The sequence below is a fragment of the Lichenostomus cassidix genome, chromosome 17 (genome assembly GCF_008360975.1).
Source record: "Lichenostomus cassidix isolate B80296 chromosome 17, HeHo_3.0, whole genome shotgun sequence".
Lineage (NCBI taxonomy): Eukaryota > Metazoa > Chordata > Aves > Passeriformes > Meliphagidae > Lichenostomus > Lichenostomus cassidix.
The window spans coordinates 2,029,462-2,049,241 of record NC_139497.1 but is presented as its reverse complement, the minus strand read 5'-3'; the positions used below and the strand labels follow the sequence as shown (position 1 = coordinate 2,049,241).

The 19,780-nt window shown below is 37.5% G+C and overlaps 1 protein-coding gene across 1 annotated transcript; it reads right to left on the bottom strand.

The window, feature by feature from the left end:
* Nucleotides 1-64: 64 nt before the first annotated feature.
* Nucleotides 65-19,519, bottom strand: C5 (complement C5). The gene is made up of 41 exons (XM_085076756.1): nt 19,366-19,519; nt 18,917-19,109; nt 18,148-18,310; nt 17,769-17,839; nt 17,430-17,521; nt 16,670-16,752; nt 16,421-16,511; nt 16,002-16,107; nt 15,232-15,358; nt 14,894-15,009; nt 14,552-14,752; nt 14,154-14,357; nt 13,525-13,734; nt 13,195-13,344; nt 12,682-12,811; nt 12,323-12,388; nt 11,499-11,699; nt 10,897-10,987; nt 10,440-10,516; nt 9,752-9,891; nt 9,282-9,503; nt 8,691-8,751; nt 8,072-8,161; nt 7,606-7,818; nt 7,398-7,473; nt 6,802-6,961; nt 6,239-6,334; nt 5,788-5,959; nt 5,341-5,546; nt 4,808-4,960; nt 4,431-4,493; nt 4,102-4,183; nt 3,429-3,480; nt 2,985-3,087; nt 2,820-2,894; nt 2,619-2,724; nt 2,341-2,427; nt 1,904-1,993; nt 1,480-1,563; nt 920-1,058; nt 65-684 (listed from the first exon to the last, which is right to left on the bottom strand). Exons 1-41 carry the CDS (start codon nt 19,428-19,430, stop codon nt 555-557), a joined length of 5,037 nt encoding a protein of 1,678 aa, XP_084932882.1. The 5' UTR covers nt 19,431-19,519; the 3' UTR covers nt 65-554.
* Between the last annotated feature and the right edge of the window lie 261 nt (nt 19,520-19,780).

The window sequence follows — 19,780 nt, the reverse complement described above, 5'->3', positions numbered from 1 at the left end:
TAAGCTACAGTGGATATTGATTCAGTTGACTGTGTCTTAAAACAAAAACAATGAAAGGCACACATATGATTGAATAATTTTTTTTTTGGTTTTTTGGGTTTTTTTAACAAGAAAGCAGAGCATAAAACCAGCATTAGTCACTGTCAGGAATTGAAATGCAGGAATTCAAAAAGAGAGTACAAAAGGAAAACCTACGGAATAAAAGTTTCTTTCACAGAGAGCTTACAAAGTGGCTGCATATATTTATGTTCTGATAAGACATGGGATTGAATGACAAGACAGTACTTTTCATGTTTGTTTTTACAGTCAATCCACTTCTTTTGACTTCAAATGCCTTTGCACCAATCTGTGTTATCCTCTCATCCAAGCTTAAAAATCATACTTGAATGTTACTCTGTTGTAATCACACTGCTACAAAATACAAACAAGGATCCTTTTTCAGGGTAACTATTAATGAGTGTTCAGTTCAAAAAGAATTACTAAATGGCTGAGGATTTTTATTCTTTTCCATGAGATGTGATCTGGATTTTTAATTTTAAAACTGTCCAAATGAATCAACAGCCACTGATGAGGAGATCTTCAGCAAAATCATCCATTGTGTTCAGAAACTCCTGACAAAATGTACAGTCTGGATTTGAAGGCCACCACTCAATCCAAGTGCTGGAGTCCAAAGGGTACTGGAATCTAAGAAGAGAACAGAAAATGATCATTTCCTGCTAAGATTTGGGAAGGAAAATGTCAAAGAGGAAAAAAATGACAATATGGAAGTGCTTGCTTTGTGCTCATAATCCTCATTTAAGTGCACACATCTGATACCACATTGTGGAACTGCTGGGTGAATACTTTAAAATCAATTATTACATACAAACACCTCACTTTAAGATTAAATCTCAACATATTCTGGTGGCAAATGACTTACTTGAAACTGTAACCTATGCTTATCTTTAAGGCTTCTTTTCCCATGATCAAATACTGCTCTCCTGGGTTCAATTCAACATCTGCACAGGTCTTCTTTTTAACAAAGGTTATTTCATTATTTTTTTGAGCAAAAGCTTGCCCTGAAGTAAAACAAAAAAGAAAAATCAAGAATTGCACAATTTCACAAAGAGAATTTCCAGTAACTCCTTTATTAGATAGAAAACACTAAAATGTTCTACAATACTGCACAGCCAAGGGATCTCTTTGCCACTATTCTATAAGAGGAAAATTTGATGATATAAAACATGTCTCTTGTAAAAGATTTTTCAATTAAATCTGAATGGCAGATATGCCTTGTGCACATTAAGTAAGTTTGTGTTACAGTAATTTTAAGGATCTATGGAATGCTTAAACTCAGAGGAAAAAGGAGTGAATATCAGATTCAGTTCCACAGGACCTATGAGCATTTCACAGGACCCTTGCCACAGGTAAGACAGTGAGTCCCAAGAACATTCCAACATCCTTCCTCCCAGAAGCAGAAATGTGGAACAGAACACTCACCCCTTTTGTAGAGATCCAGCAGAGTTGCAGAATACTTCACAAAGAACCCTTCTTCAGTGCGAGATAAGATGTTCACTTTATAAACTGCAGAATGACACAAACCAGAATGTGGTTATTCCTTGTTCCTGCAACACATCCTGAATGTCTTACAGATGCTCAGGAGAATATTCTGTCCTTTCATAATATTGATTTTGGGGACCAAAATGGTTAGATGGGCAGGAAACACTGTGAGTTCTCCCCACACCAAATCTGATGGAAGCTGTGGGTGGAATTGACCTTTCTCTGCTCCAGTTTGTCACCTTCATTACTCTCTGGATTTCTAATCACTACAGATCTCATTTGAACAAAGTGTTTTGCAGCAGCAGTAAACAAGCAAACAAACATTTCAGAGCAGGGCAAACAGGCAGGGAAACTCCCCCATTACCATATGCAATGTCACTCTGGCAGGCAGCCTGTCTCCTGCTCTCAGCAGTAATCGATCTGTCGAGCCTCTCCTGGACTGTGCTACACTCAGCTGTGGGAGAAAGGGAAAGGCAGAGGTGAGAGATGTCAGCACATTTCCCAAAGAAAATATGGATTTCCGTTATCCTGGTTAACTGAGCAACACCTCAAGTATGGGATTGCATGCTGGAACAGTGAGTATTTAAAATACAAAATAATGCCCTCACTTAATCCAGTCAGACTTCCATGATCACTCCACACAATTTTTTTTTTTAATATAAAATTTGGAGAGGAAATAGTTGTGTTCTTATGAGGACTTTTCCCTTATGTTTCCCTTATATTTAGTGTGGTTTTGTTCAAAGCACTACACTGCATTTCCCCACCAAGTGAAAGGAAAAATCATCTTAAAATAAAGCTTACCTTCCATGCATTTGCATTCATCTCCTTCACACAATCTTACGAGTTTTTCATTTCCATAAGGGTTATAAAGTATAGAGCATCTTTTATCTAGAAGATCCAGAAAGAAATAACAAATACACACAGGAATCAAAGTCTAACACTGAAACTTGGTGAGTCAAAAGTCACCTGAGCTTATAATAAGATGAATTAAAAAGCTGTTAAAGAAGGAAAAATGTAATCCTTCAGGAGGAATACAGAGCTGCAAGGCAAAGAAGGATGTGCAGGCCTGGAAGACATACCTGGTGCATGATATTCATACACAGTGAAGGTGGCAGGATTCAGCATTCCAACCCGGAAAAGCTCACTGATCCGGAAGCCAACACACAGGAACTTGTGAGATGGAACCTGTTTGAGAGACACATGAATTAAGGAGCTCTAACAGAACAGAATTATTCAAAAGAGTAAAAGCAGTGCTTACAGTTAGGAAAAGGATAACATACAGAGTCAATCTGCACGAGAACATGCCCATCTTTTATCTCATAATCTGCTATCAGCTGATCAACTCCATTTGCAAGCTGCAGGGCACAGAAAAAGATGAAGAATGGTAAATATTACAGCTCTGTCATATAAAGGCAGTGAGAGAAAAACCATTTTTGAATACTTGCAGTAGTTAAATCCTCTGAATTGGCTTCCACTCCACTGACCAGCCCTATGTCCATCACAGCATGAGCAGACCCCGACCGGGGCTCCCTTGCACTGGGCTTGTACCTGAAATAAATTAAGCCCAATATTAGTTAATTATAACTGAAATGAAAGAGACATACCCCAGAAAAAAATAAGGAAATTGTTAACATTTAGGCCACAGTAAACTCAGAATGAAGCAAAATAATCCAGATGAAAAATTTCAGATTTATGCCAATATCATGCACAAAGAAGCTTTTAATACTTATGTTCCAGGAGAACCCAAACACAACTTGAAGATCCATCCCACAGAGATCATGACCTTGGCTCTAATTCTCTATACACATACATAGAAGTGAAGAAACAGAAAGAAAATACCAGAAGACCTGGAGCAATTATTAACAAACCAGCCCCTCAGCAGCACTTACTTTGCACAAGCCTCCAGGCGCCCCAGGGGTTCTCCATCTCCTTTTATGCGACCTGTTGGTGTCAAGCAGAGCCAAAGAACTTCATAACTCTCCAGAAGCAGCAGCCCAAAATTCCCACAAGGCATTTTCATAGTTGGAAGGTAATTCTTTACATTGTTTTGGTGGCTGTTTTTATAGGAATTCATTGTCTAGCCACAATCAAGTAACATTTACCTCTTTGATAATTCAGGTGAAACAACAGCTCTAAAGTTTAATGTGGTTTATTGGGTGTTTATATTATTAAAACTAATTCATGGCAAAAGCTCAGAATGTGGTTCTATACTCTGCAATAACTGGACTAGAATGTTCAGTATCTTGCAGAATTTACTGTCACCATCCCACTCCCCATCATTTATTTTTCTTCTCACTCCCCCAACTGTAAAAACTCTTCCATAAATGACTAAAAATGCACCTAACAGAAATAAATATTAATTCTATTCACAAAAAGGCAATAGTTTCAAACAGGGCTAAAAAAAAGCTTTCAGCATTTCCTTTTCCAGTTTTTCATTTAGAAAGTGACAGAATTTCTTTCTTTCTTAATAAAAAACAGTCATAAGAAAAGCAAGGATTTTCTTTCCCTCCCTCCCTTGCACTGACCTGAGTGGCAACATTTAAAATTATATTAACTCTTTACCATCATCTCTCTTTGGAATAATCTTCAGTTCAAAGTTACACGAATCTTCAGAAGTACCAATGAGGTTATACACTGTCCTCACCTGCACATGTACAGATAAATCAGACACAACAGAAGCAGCATTAAACAAGCCTCAAAACTGGCATAAAACTGTAAAAACTCACACTGTGGAGAATATAAATAAATCTGGTTTGTTGGTAATATAGAAATATCAGCAAAGCAGAGAAAATAAATTATCAGCACAGAAAGACATGGGGAGCTCTTGAGCAAAACCACACCAATATTAAGAAACTGGAAATTCCATTTAAAAAACCTGGTTGCAAACTTACATTGACTGTAGCTATGCCAGTGCTGCTGCCAGTGCTGACATATAAATCATCATGCAAAGGTGCCTAAAGGATTGGTGAGAAACAAGAAGTTATACATTAATAAATAAAATTAGCAACAATTCAGGTCAGGTGATCTGCTTGTCTTGTTTTCATTTCAAATAAGTAACAGATTCTGCTGAAATGTTAAATGCAAATGAATATTCAAACACATTAAATATAGCAGATAAACAAAGTCCTTAAACATTCTCTATATCAAATTATTATCAGTTTGTGATAAGAAAAAGCTACTTTAGTAGTTATTTCAAACCTCAAATAATTATTTACCAAGATGCTGAGTGTCCTGGTTTCCCTTTTTAAAAGCAATATTATTCACTCACTGTCAAAGTTCTTCCCACAAAATGGTCTTCTGTCAGTTTAAACACATTTAGGACTCCATTGTCTTTGTAGGAAACTTTCACATCCATGTCCAAATGCAACCGTTTGACAAGAAGGGAATATTCAGTCAAGGCCTCAAGGGCATTAACAGTGTCCTGTCAGAAATCAGTTAGAAAGAGTTAACTCCAGAGATTCTATTTATAAAATTTCAGTTTATAATAACTTAATGAAGAGAAGCCATATTTCCCAAAGAATATCATGGCAATGGAGTTATTTGATACTAATCCCATAGATGGGGCTCTGATGTTGGCAGTGTGGTCATTTAATTATATTATCCTCTTAAAACGGTTATATCATGGAATCATGGGAAGGTTTGGGTTGGAGAGGATCTTAAAGCTCATTTCATTCCAACCCCTCTACTAGACCAGGTTTCTCCAAGTCCTGTCCAACCTGGTCTTGGACACTTCCAGGGATGAGGCAAAATGTCTCACGTTTTGGTACTTGCAAAATAAGGACAAAACATCTAAGAACCCACCTGTGTTGAATAAAATCCTCCCCCATGTCTTTGCTCTTCAGAGAGCCACCTGATGATGGGCTTGGCATAGTTCTCATCTCCTCTCAGCAAAGTAGTGAGCAAGGCATAGGCTGTGGTTTCAACCATCTGTGCAGTGACAGAGCTGGGGCTTTGCTCATCCTGTGTTTTGAAATTGTCTTTCCAAAACCTATAGATGGGAGGATTACCTGCAGCAGGAGGAAAGGTTTCAGATGGAAGCACAGCAGCAGCTCTGCTGCACAAGGTGAGGTTCTGCCCACCCAGGGAGACAAGCAGGAACTCACTCTGCACCGAACAGGGGATGGAAATCCACCTCTCCTATGCCAAAAATCTGATTTTCAGTCTACCAAGTGATGAGTACAAATGTGATGCAGAGCAGTGGTGGATCTGGGGACAGTGCTGGTCAGCACAGTGGGAGCAGAGCAGTACCTGTGACAAAAGCCTCCCTCTTCAGGGCAGAGAAGGTCTCCCGTGCTGAGCGGTGGTTCAGGTCCACCAGGGCCAGGGCGTACGAGGTGATGGCCATGGTGAAGGGACTCTGAGCCAGCTGCACATTCTGCATCAAATAATCCCCTGCTTTGCTCTTGGCATCTTGGATTTTCTGAAAAGATGGACAGGCTACAGCTTACACCCATTGCACTGAGCTTTAGGGAAACACATCTCCTCCGTCATGACTATACAGATCTATTACAATATCTTATATAAATCCAGAAATTCCTTGTTGTTCTTTGGCTGACTTTGAAAGGCAAAGACTAACAAAGCAAATAAATCTGTGAAACTGAAGAAACCCTCTTGATTTCTTTAAACAAATGTTTAAAGAAAATGGAAGGAATTAGAACCCCAGGACACGTCCGCTGGCAGAAATAAAAATAATTTTTACCTGAGTAGGACATATTTTAATCGACTTGTCAATTCCAATAATAGAAAATGCTGTGAGATACAAAGATTTTTCTTTAGGTTCTCGAGGTAATGTACCCTACAAAAATCAAATAATAAAACCAATTAAACAGAAATTGAAGTTGATTTAAATAAATAGAACTTCTAACTGTTTAGGTATGGAAGCAAATAGAAATTCCTATGAGAAATATCAGTTTAGTTTAACCTGAAAATACATTGACTCTTTGGAAGGCAATAGCTTATTTGTAAAAAAGAGACCAAAATGTATAAAGTTATTGACAAGCAAGGACTATTATATTGTAAAATGAATCTAAATACTCTTTATCTAAATACTAAAAACTGATAAGCAGCTACTTCATGTGGGAAAACAGAAAGGTTTGCAAGATTGTGCTGTGCTTTAAATGAATTTAGAATAAAGAGAAAAGTTGTCCTGAATGTGTGTTTTAATAAAATTCATCTAAAAATATCTCACCCTGCTGAAACACTGTATCTCCTGGTGACTTCAGCTTTTACTGTCAAAGCACAGAAAATGTCTGGGTTTCATACCTGTAGTTTCACTGGCTGGTAGTTTGAAAATTCACTGAATGACCCATCTGGCATTTGACAGTTATCAATCAGCCACAGAAGGGAATCACAAACAGAGCCTTGATGAAGATCGATGTATTGATAAACTTGCCCAAGAATCCTTAAAGCAAAAGCTGTCAACCTGCCAAGGAAAGCAAACGGGTCCTGTTTGTTTAGATTGGCAGGAACTCCCACACTGCAGGGGCCAAATCCTAAATTGGCACTATTTGGGATTCTGTATCCTACACACTCCCACGGTTCAAAGAAATAATGAAGATTAATTTTATATTTAACTTAACAAATGGGCAGTAATTACCGAAATTATTTTAAACTAGGGTCAATTCCTGTGGTTCAGGGTATGAACTCATTGCATCCCAAACCCATCTTGGTTGCCACAGTGTGAATTATGGACTCGAACAAAAGATTTGGCCAGTGAAAGCAAGGAATCCAAAGATATTATTCAGAGTTGTAAGCACTGCTTCAATCTACCACCATGCTCATGTCTGGTGCTTACTAAAAATATGAAAGCAAAGGAGTGAAATAAGCTTTTTTCCAAACAAAACCCCCTTTGAACTCACCATGTGCTAGCTTGCCCGTTCTTCCACATGCTGTAGGAGTGGTCAGCATTCCTGAAGGACATGATGCTCACAATTCCTGAGGGATACACCAGGCACAAAATAAGGTGTGAGAATTGCATTTGCTCTCTCAGATGCATCACCTTTCCCACTCAGCAGAATTTATGCACCTCTACAACCCTGAAGCGAGAGAAGCAGTAGATTTTTCTACCTGCTTTCATTTTCCTCCTCAGCTGAGTTCTTGACCTCAAGGTCTCAGGGCCCAGTAAATGCCAGTTGTCAGACTCTTCCAGGTAGCGGAACACGTAGAACACTGGGGCAATACTCATGAGCTCAGCCTCTGCACTGCCCTTGGGCAGGCTGGTCAGCATCTGCAGGCCACTGGGACTCAGGACTGTGGCAATCACTTCACCCATGAGATATCCTGTGGAAGGAAAAAACCCCAAATTGATTTAAACAACAGGTCATGGAAGCACAGACGGGCAAGAATCAAGGGCACAATCTGACTGGCATTCTTTGCAAAGTACTTAAATTTCTACACAAAAAGGGGACTTTCAAAGCCTTCTCTGAAATGAAAAAGAACCTAGGAATAAATTAGATTAATTTAATGCAAAATAGGAGGTAAATGACATATATAGAGGAAGTGCATATGCAGTGCACTGAAAGTTTCAATTTACCTTTCACACTGACACTTCTGTCAATTTCTGTTTTAGGGACCAGATTTGGAGGGACTTTGTATCGAAATTCTTGTCGTCTCTTGATTGAACCTGTCATGGAAGATGTATATATGTATATATGTATATATGCACAATCTAAATCAACAGATGGTTCAGCTGTAATTGCCAAATTTAAGGTTACAACTATCCGAGAATTCAGCAACCAAAACCTGAAATATCAGAAATATTCCCAAATGCACATTCAAACAACGTCAAGCTTTGAAAATCAACAAGTGCAAACTCTTTATTTCTTTTGTCGCCAAAAAAATCTGATCTGAACCTAAAGGTAGTGGTTTGTTTGGTTAGATGAGAACATATTCTATTCCCATTAATAAAGCACCTGCTGAGGAAAGCTTCCTATCATATCACACTGAAAGATACATGTAAAGCTTCCTTTAAGAAATTAATCCAAGTATTAATCCAAGTTTCCTTAAACCAAGGGCAAGAAATCCTTGGGAAAGGACATATTTACAATATCTCAGGAAGGAGAAATTCCAATTTTTTCACATCAGGAAAATCTTGCTCATCACGAATCAAGAACATGAACAAATAACACAAAGACACATGAACATTCTCTTACCATAAACACCCTGTGGATCCAGAGTGAAACCTGAATGAAGCTCTTTCTTAATGCCTTCTGGCTGGAATCATTATGAGGAAAGAGGTAGAAAATGGAAACACTTCTGCTTAATCAAATTTATCAGCTGAAACACCAGGTTAAACCCACAGTATTTTTGCCTTCTACTTCTTTTTCTGTAGTTGAGTTTGACTTAACTGTTGTACAGCTGCTCCACCTGAATTTAAGTTAGTGTTCTAGCTCACACAATTCTTAAAAAAATTTAACAAAAACTTTAAATAAAACCTTAGGAAAGGAAAAATTACCAAAAATCCTGTTTCAGTGAAAATTCAAACCAACAGATTAGAATAAAATATTCTCATTGCTTACAAAGTTCTAGTTTATCTTTCTATACATATAATCTTCCTGACAGTCCTTATAATCAAGGTTTAAAAATGTGTGTGCTCAAATACTCATTTTTCCACTGCACACATCTCAGTGAATTCAAGGACATCACGTGACAATATCATAATAAAGCAAAATTTCTATATTGACTCAACTGAACCCAATTTGAAACTCAAAAATGCTAAAAAGCATTCAGATTTCTTTTCTTACCACGACACGTAAAGTTTTAACTACAGTTTCACTGTTCCTGTAGGTCAGCAATGTAAAATTGACAGTGTGAAGACCCAATTCCAACGGGAGGATCCGGAATGTAACTGCTGAGGAAGAACCACCGTCCAGATTCTTGTATTTACAGCTCTGCGTCCTCCATCCAACTCCTGCAGATTCTCCAAAAGTACAGATTCCATTTCCAGCTGCCATTTTAACACAGAACTGAAATGTGGAAAGATTTGAATGTTTCATTTCCATGGCAGGTACAACATCAGAGGAATATCAAAGCCGCTGAAATCCTGTAATGAGCATTCTATTACTTTAATGCTACTTTGTTTGCAAGACCTAACACTGGCTTAAGGACTGCAGAACTCTGATCCAAGGATCTGTTTATACTGGATACTCCCAGGAAAAATGCTTTTTTAGTTTATTATGTTAATCCTTCCATAGAACCCATTAACACAAATTACCTTTATTGGAGAGCCTTTATGGTTATAAACTGATCCTTTTAACTCAATTTGCTCCCCTCGCACCACAGAATAAGGAACATAAACGTTCAGGAATATATCCTTCACAACTTGGATTTCCAGAGGTTCAGCAACACAAATACCTAAGAGAATTAAAACCATAAAAGCAGAGTTCTGATAAACAAGTCTGAAAAGGTCTTGACATACTTTAGTGATGACTTATTGTTTTTCAGTGTGTACTTTGAAACTGTCCAAGTGTTTTAAGAGTGCCCAGGCTTCTGCTTCCTGATCCAGGCTGCTCTCTCCCACTCCTCGCACCCCTGCTGACATGCCAAGTCCTTTGGGATTCTTCCCAAAGAAACAAATTTTCTGCTTGGATTTCCAAATCTGTTGGAAAATCTCAAGTCCCTGAGCTACAGGTAGCAGGACAACGTAAAGTTGTACCAGGGAACAGTTAATATTTTTTGTCATTCTTACTCACTTCCTATGAGCCACTGTCAGACACAAGACAGGCTTTGTTTTCTCAGCCACTACACTCATAACAAGACATTATTTCCCTAAAATATATACGTTTGTTTTCTTTTCATGTCTAGCAACCAGGAAGTGAACATTTTAGAACATACATGTCAAACTCAATTCTACAAAGCTTCCTGATTATTTATCTCCAAACTAATTGGGTTGTAGCACCTACCTTTATCAGAAATGCCAACACCTTGTAGTTCCCAGGTGGTCAGTGAATCAGGCAAGGTGACAAACAGAGTCTTGGGCCTGTGTTAAAAGTGTTATTACATTTATCCATTGCCAATAACCATCTGTTAACAGCACAGCTCATCACCAGCAACTCCTGTGGCTAAAAGAGACTCTGAGAGCACAGCCAGAAAACAGGAATTCTGGATTTTCATTTGAATAAATCTGATTTTAGCTGATTTCAAAGAACCTGGTATTTAGAAAGGTCCAAAGTGAAAGGAAAAGTGGCTCAGCAATCTGGGCACCACATAACATTAGGGGGTATAGAGGGAAACAGGGCAGGAATAGTTTGGATAAAACTCCATTTCAGAGACTCTACATCTTAGGTACAACAAAGGTTACCCAGTTTACCTCAATTTTAGCATTTCCTTTCTATAAAGCTGATTTGAGAAAAGTTGTACCTTGAAGTAACTTGGTGAACTTCCCACAACCAGCTTTCAGGGAAGTAGCTACGAACTTGTGCCTCATCCAGTTCCAAGATAGACTCACTATCTAAAGAGCATAAACAAAGCAAGTAAAAAAAAAACTTAATACAAGAAAAAAAGTATCTGAATACCCTCAGTCAAAAATCTGTGTTAATTCCTCCTCATCCATTTACACATGTGAATACTTGTCCAATATCCTGACAGATTAACTTGTTAACAAGCAATTATAGGGAGATAATGGAAGATAAGGAATTTGACACTCCCGCTGATCTTTCCTGAGATGTTGCCCATTGGCTGCTTTGGGCCTGGGCAAAGGATTCAAATTTAGCATTCAAGTTTACTCTTAATACTCTCTAATTGCTCCTCTGCTTGTTCTAAATGAGGGTGAACAGAACAGAGAGCTGACCAGAATAAAAGACTCCCCTAGCCCTCTCCAGGGATACACAACCAAAGTCTTGGCAGACTGGCCAAATTCTGTCTGGAATAACCCTGGCAGGTACCAGGGAGGGGTTAATACACTCCATGTCCTCTGTATCCCCCAGTTGTGCTGCAGCAGGACACCCAGAGCTCATACTCACGCATTCTGGCCAATACTAGGAGCTTGTTTGGCTCTGCCTGCCGCAGCCTGTTGGCAAATTCACAGCAGTCTTTGAATGCAGAAATGCACTTTGGGCTTCTCTGAATTCTCTGAGCTCTGTCCCCGCAGGTCTCAGAGATTGGATATTCCTTTATTCCAAACATGCAGCATGTCCGGAGCTCTCGATCTTTGTATTTGGATACTAAAATGAAAATAAAATAATTCGCATTCTTGAGATGAAGATTTTACTTCCAAAGGCTCCTTGACTTGTTTGCAGGATTTTTCAGTGAGGACTCATTTTTGAGGATGAACTCGTTATTTTTCAAAATTAGTGACACATGCTTAATAATTACTATTCTGAATTAAAACTATCATTTAGGTAAGAAGAGTTGTAGTACATTTTCAGATTTATTAGTCAAAGGCTCTTCTGACAGGCTTGGTCTGGCAGGTGGTGAATACGAAAGACTGCCATGGCATAGTACGGTGAGTTTTCAGTTATATCTCTTCAGAAACAGAAAAGATCACAAAATCACAAATTTGGGTTAAAAGGCAGGTTAAAGACTATCTCATTCTCATTCCACCCTCTGCCATTGGGAGGGACACCTTCCACTAGACCAGTTTGCTCAAATCTAAAACATACTCTGTATCTTCAATGTGAACTTAAATCCTAAAAGGCTTTAGAAATGGGGTTCTCTCTAAAGTCATCTTCCATATTTGTCAGTCTCTCTCAAATACATCAAAATTAGTAAGCAAACACTCAGATTCTTGATTTCTAATGGATGTGATTTTCTTTCATAACGATATACTTTAAAATATTTTTAGCACCTTCTTTGCGTATCTTGTCAGTGAAGTCAGACCGTTTCGTTCTTAACACTTCATGGCAAGCTTCACCTGTCCAAAAAGTAAAAAATACAGACATGAATTTTCTTCATAATGGCATTGCCCTCTAAAAAATAATTCCATAAAATCCCATTCCAAATGCACAAAACCTTTTCTGTTTGCTATTTTAATTACATAAACACATTCTCATTTTGACTACAGTAACTGATCCACAAGATGCTTTCCTCCCACAAAAATCATTAGTATATGCACTCCCTTGAGTGCCAACACAATAACTGAGAACATCAACAGAATATTTCAGAAAATACAATCCACAGTTCCATGCCTGAAGCACAGCAATTCACCTGCTTCCTTGGAGTCCTCCGCATTTGCGTTGGTCAGAACGGTCAGCCCGGCCATTCGGAACACGGCGATGTTGTTCTGTCCTCCTCCAGCCCCACACCCAAGGTCACTCTTTTCCAACTGCAGCATGATCTGAGGAAAAACACACAGGCCATGCTACCAGAATGCCTTCAAAATAAAACACTGAAAGGGTTATGGGAAAAACAAAGAAGGAGATTGTAGTCTCCATGGCTCCTTGAGCAAGGAGCTCTCCAACACTGCAATTCATTTTTGGCCAAGTCTTTGAAGTTCTGATGAGACAGTACAGATCTACCACAATTTACTTCTACTGGAAATCAAAAGATTGCAAAATAATTATTTTTATAATTTTGAACTGTAGATTTAAACCAGCAACTTTCATTCTGGCTTGAATTCTGCCCATTTTCAGGCTGACTGAATGCACGACACGGATCAGTTATTGAATGTGAACATGAAACAAAGAGCAACTTGATTTTCTTTTATGGCTGCTACTTCACCTTGTCCATTGCTCTCTTCCTCCTTCCTGTGACTCCATATATTGCCTTGTCAAGAGATGACAAAGCAACAAAGGAATTGTACTGTGTTCTGAGGGTGAGTGACACAGCCTCTGCTGGCTTCAGTGTCTGTCTGCTTGACCGCAGACTAACCTATAAAGTGAAAACAAATATTGGTAATTTTGAGAGCACATTGATCTGAAATCAATCCAGCTGAAGGCAGATACTTATTATAATAAGTCAAGTGTTACAGAACTTGTGTAACTCGTAGATAAAATCTGATCATAAAATGCATGCATGCCCACAAATTTCAGTGCCTTCTTTGCTACTCACATGAACGTTATTCCCACATTTCTGCTCCACATTCAGCCAAACTGAATCAGCCACTAACTCTGCAGTTTCTTCTCCTGTGACTATGTAGTAAACAATGAGACGTGCTGAAGGAACCATTTCTTGGGTTATCTGAAAAGTTAGATGCTGATATTCCAAATCTTTAATTCTCTCCTGAGTTCCAAAGCTTAACGTCTTCCCTTTTGATATGATCTGTTGTAAAAATGATGGCGAATAAAAAAGTCAAATTTTATATTCAGTCTGCTTTTCACATGTAATAATGATTTGAATTTATATCTTCCACTAAAAAGAAATGCTGTCTCTGCACTTCTTTCACTTCATCTACATTTCACCTTTTGAAGTAGCTCCTGAGACTAGCACTACTTGTTCTCAATCCCAGTCAATGTCAGATAAAATTTTTTTAAAAAACCAACCAGACTTAATACATAATTTAAACATGAGACTGCTGGTTTTTTCCTATAAAGCTGACAGATTGTATGTGAAAGGAAGCAGTTGTCTGAGCTGCACATATTCTATGCTGAGGATAGTCCTTGATTGTTGAGGTTTTTCATCCATGACCATATATATTAAATTGCAATTCAATATTTTATGCAGAAACATCTGTTACTTACCAAATAGCTGTATTGGTGTATTTTATCAATGTAGTGACTGCGTGGATATACATTAACATGTATTACATCCCCTACTTCTAGGACTTTGTGGTTTGAAGCCCAGTCAATATAGAGATAACTCTGACTCAGTGAAGAATAAGCTTTTGCTTCATAGGTTTTACTTGCTTGGTTTTCATCTGAAAGATGTGGATCTGCAGTTGTTACCTGAAAAGATAATAAAATGTCTGAATAGTCTGAGCACAGAATTATACCCAAGTAAACAAGCAATGACAGTCCTAAAATCATTCTGCAGTATGTTGCTCAAATGGATTAATAAAACAAAAGCCAGCTCAAGACCTTACCCTCAAAGAAATAATCAGACCCTTGAAGAAATAATTTAATGGAACAATTTAACTCACTTGAAACTCCAACATTGCGGCGTTTGATGGGATATTAACAACAAACAAAGCAGTTCCATCATTGATGCTTGTTCTTCTTCTCCCAGATTCTGCACCCTCTGATATCAACTCAGTCTCATCCATTTGCTCATTAAATGATTTTGCAGTGATAGTCACAGGGATATTTCCAACAAATTCATCCATGGTGTCTTTCACCTGCACCTGTTCACCAGAATAAAGAAGTGGTGATGTTTTTCAGGAAGAAGCTTCCAAGCTGCTCAGCTGCTTCTAAAAAATGAGTCAAAAAAATGTACAAGTCAAGGGAAACTAAAAGTTCGGTTCACACTGCTCCTGGGAACTGACCTTAATGAAGAAGGGAAGTCCAGGCTTCACAAAGAGAGGAGTAGCAACCAAACCCAGCTTGTAAGGAGAGACAGCAAATCTGACCCCAGAATACTCCACTTCACCACTGAGGCCACCTAACAAAACATGGCACCCCATGTCACAAATAGCCAAAAAAAAATTAATCCCTAGCTGCTTTTACAGTGAGAATTGGCTGTTCCTCCTTACAAGTTCTTGGAAGAATTTCTGAATATTAAAGAAAATCTAGTATCAGGAAAGTTATCCGTAGAATTTTCTTTTCTAGTTCTGCTCACATTTGCAGAAACATTAAGAAAAAAATCAATTAAAAAGTAACTCACCCGAAGACTCCAACACTGATGCCACAATATATAAATAAGACCCATCCAATTCTTCCAGACTGTGAAACCCTATAGAACTTGCTGCTCTCTTACTGTTAAAATGGATTGTAGCAACTCCATTTTCAATCTGGAAATGAAATAGAAATCATCACTTAATAGTCAATAATTTAGAAATAATACATAGATAAACTACATGCAGATTCAATGTGTTTCTGTTCATTGTCTATTTTCAGAGGAAATCAAAGGTGGAGATGTTTTAATAAAGAAATCTTTATTCCTTAAAATTATTTAAAATTAATCAACCAATGGCACATATTGCAAAGTTTGTATGCAGGCTCAGCAGGAGGTAGGGATAATGCAGAGATATCTTCACTACATGAAGAAAGGGGATAATTAGTGGAGAACAGACTCCCCACAATAAACCAATATAATTTTGATCTGATTCTCTCCATTTGATTTCATTAATCCTGTAATAAATAGCAACAAAGTTATTACATAGAAATTGTAATCACACAGTTTCACCAAGAGAGTAAAGAAATCAGATTGCAATGACATTGTCTCAGATGCTGCCCCTGAGTTCCATTTCCAAGTGCATTTCTCTGCCCCTGGTGACAGAATTACACAGGAAAACTTCACACTGGTGAGCTGTAGATGCAATCTAGGACTTGAGGTCCATTGTCACCAAATTTAATGGAAAAACTTCAATGGAATTGGATCGGTCCTGAATTATGCATGTGAATTCTACACAAACTTGACTTGCTGCTTCTTACCCTCGTTACATGCATTGCCTGAGGCATCATTCTTTTCTCACTTCCTTCAATTATTCCAAAACGAAGAAAAACATCAGCTCTTGGAAGCTTTTTGCTGTAAAAATAGCTGAGAATAAAACAATAAAAATGCTTTCAAGATTACTTTAATGGCTGCAACAATGCATTTGTTTTTCAAGAAGAGTAATTGCCTAGGCAAGAGATGGGAAACAAATGTCTGTGTATTTTAAACATTTCTGTTCAAAAATAATCACTTTGGAAGAATTTTAGAAAGGTCACTTAGATCTCTTACAGAGCAGAAAAGATTTTCATGAAAGCATTGTTAGAGGAAAAGAGGAAAATGCTGGACTCAGGAGAATCATTCTTCAGGTAAAAGAAGAATCAATACAAAATATTCAGAACTCCAAGCCAGATTTCCTTACCTAGCTTTCACAGCAATCCTGAACTTCTCAAATTTATCAGAACTAATAAAGTTACTCTCTGGCTCTATGACGATGGAAAAGCTTGGCATTGCTGAAAATTGAGCAGAAAAAAGGTCATTTGGGTGTGTTTTATCCACAGGTGCTCTGAGAGATGCTCCTGTACAGCCACTGAAGAACTGTGGCCATTTCAAGGGCTTTGAGTTACTGAAAATACTAAAAATGCAGGTTCACAGTATGGGCACATCTTACCATATTCCTTAACTTCAAATTTTGCCACAGCTGAGGTTGCAAAATCCTTCTTATACTTGGCTTCGATCTTCCAAATCCCATACCTATGAAATGTCAACGATTGAACAGTTTTTGAGATGAAAATTAATGTTGAAGGCAAAGCTTAGTATTACTGCTTAGTAATATTTCATGGCAATAATCGTTTAGAGAGGAAAGTTCTGCACCGAATTTTTGCATGTGTTCAATGCCAGCTTTGAGCAGATTCTCTTTGATATATCACCAATTATTTGAAATTTATTTTAAAGCACTGAAATAAAATGGGAAATAGAATCAGTCATAAACCAGTTTCTCAAGCCCCTGCTGTCATCCTTCTGCCAACTCAGCAATGCTTCAGCACCCTCTCAAGACTAAAAGGAGAACTGAAGAGATATTTCTTTTTTATGCTGCTGTTCCTGGAAAAATGCTGGAGATTTGTATGAATACATGTATGAAATATGAACATTTCCCCATGATGAAATCAACACACCTTTGATGCTGTTTATATCTCTACAGTAGAATTGTCATCAATATTATTTTTTAATTGAGCATGAAAAACCTACCCCTACCTGTTCTCTAAGAATACTCTGCCATAAGGTCCTTATTTATCATGGTTGCATCCTATGTGAAATGTTAAAAATCTCCAAGTTCCATGCCCATCATGCAAAAACACTCTATGACAGTCATTATAAAAAGGCATTATTATGTTAATAATTCACAAAAAAAAAGCTTTAAATAAATCTACTTAGGATTAGGAGGAATCTTGAAGTCAGGAAAAGAAACTATTCCAGTAAAATCGTTTTCTTCCAAAATATCCACTTCTACTCCTTCAGGATCCTTTAAACGATAAGAGGAAAGAATAAGCAGTTAAAGATTGTTCTTCTCAAAAGATCTTTGGATCTGTGACTTAAAAACCTCTACCCCACTGTGCAAAGTCAATTTTAAATCTTTTAAAAGATGTGTAGCCACCTGCAAAAACTTCTAACAGTTTTATTTAACATTGATTGCAATACTGATTTCCCATCTACCTACCTTTATTTGTTATTAGAATTCTACAGAATACTAATATTAAATTACAACTCACCCTAAAAGTTAGGACAGTGTCTCTCCGAGCTGGTTGCAGTTCTTCATTCAGAGAGTAAACTCTGACTTTCACTGTAAGAATTACAGCAATACATCTTAAAGTCAAAACAAATATTTAATAATGCTTTTAACAAATTCCCAGGAAAATCATTCAGTCTTTGTGCCACAAATTAGTCGTTCAGATTGAGGAGGGCAGGGAGAAATGATTCCAGTATGATCAAATAGTTCAAAATATTAATCTGCTGATTAAAGAATTAAGTATCAATCTATGGCAATTGAACACAACCAAGAGTTTAAAGAACATTTAAATCCTGATTCCTTGGCAGAGTCAGCAGACTTTAAAAATTAAATACCAGCCAAGAGAAATAAACATTATTCACCTGATTGATCAGGAGTATAAATTGGTTTGTCCGTCTGAATAAAAAGAAACCCATTCTCATAGGAAACAGGAATTTTTTTAAATTTTGTAAAATGTGGAGAAACAGCTTCCAAATACAAATACTTCTCTGAATTATCTGTTCTTGGTAAGTCTTTTGGTTGAACCTGGGGGAGATGAAATAAAGGTTTATGAAGATTTTGAAAATATTTTTCATGTATTTTTTCCTACAGTATTTTTTGATGAAAAGAGGACCTGAAAAGCAATTACCTTCCTGTGGTTGCAAATCATGACATAAAAAATATCAACACTCACAAGGATTTATTCTTGCTTACATGCTAGTTGATGGTCTGAAGCTAGAGATTTCCTGAAAATTTGCTTTTTGTTCATGCCCAAAACTAAACCAGCAAAGTTCTAAGCCCAGTTAGGAGATTACAACAGCACAAATTACCAGATTTTTGTTTATTTACATGATGAATCCTGGCCACACCTGAGCTTCTGCTGTGGCTGGTAGTTTGAATTGATTCTCTCTTTTTATTTTCTAAATTTATGCAATTATGGTAATGTTTCTAAGATCGTTTAATTCTGCGCCTTTAATTCAGTGTCATTCCTTTACACTGATTTTATCCAGCATAATTTTAATTTCAGACCAAAAATTGGGGCATTAGGCTTCCTCCCCAGTTTAAACAACTGAAAACTTACCATAATCTTTTTTAACACTTATCACTAAATGTGCTAACAAAAGGACTGTAAGAAAAGTCTGAATTCCTTACTGTTAAAGTTACAGCATTTTGGAATTTGTTGGCTGGAGTTAAGGAAATCCAATCGGACGAATACACAGTAAGCTTATCTGGGAAGCTTTTTAGGGCAACAGTGACTGAAAATTCCTCCTTGTAACCAAAAGCTTGAACTACAACTTTCTCAGAGGCCCCAGCTCGGAAGATCTTTGGTGCTGTAAGGACATACCTGTACATGGAATACAAAACAATAAAAAGGTCATGGAACTGCATTTCCTTCAGATTTCTTACTTCCGTTTGTAATTCAGTTATGTACACACCATTACAGTAAACAGGGTTATTAGGTTATTTTAAAACACTGATTAAAATCCTATTCGGGTAGTGCCCTTTGTATCTGCTCTACTTAATTCTGTATCTATTTACCCAAAAGAGAGGACAACAACTAAGCAACATTTACAGTAAATCCCATATTTGCTTTTACTTACGTTTTCTCTTGGCTCAAAGCTGTTCCAGAAAATAGCAAAACAATAAAATATATTAAAATAGTCATTGTGCCTGGGACACCAGCAAACTATAGGTGTTGATGAGGGCAGGTTGAGCAGCCTCTGCTGTGGGTGAGCAGAAGTGCCACCAACACATTGCACTCACAGTTAATAATTAACTGCAATCATTCTTTAATAAAACATTATTGTCTCCTCCTGAGGATGCCAGAACTGCACAACTTCGGAATTTTTTAATGGAGGATTTCAATTTTTAATATGTCCAGAGCAATCCTGTGTCAGCCCTCACTTCTTCTTGAACAACTGCATTAATAAAATAATTATCAGAGGTAGAAAAAAACCCTACAAACAAACAAAAAAATAGATTTCGTTTGTTCTTAATAAAATATTTTTTTAAATC

What these genes read in the sequence shown, in the direction of transcription:
- C5 (XM_085076756.1), bottom strand. Translation starts at nt 19,430, where the DNA reads ATGACTATTTTAATATATTTTATTGTTTTGCTATTTTCTGGAACAGCT. An exon ending in TTATACTCCTGATCAATCAG is followed by an intron (nt 17,840 to 18,147) that starts GTGAATAATGTT and finishes TAATTCTTACAG; the next exon opens with TGAAAGTCAGAGTTTACTCT. An exon ending in GCTGGATCTCTACAAAAGGG is followed by an intron (nt 1,059 to 1,479) that starts GTGAGTGTTCTG and finishes GTTTTACTTCAG; the next exon opens with GGCAAGCTTTTGCTCAAAAA.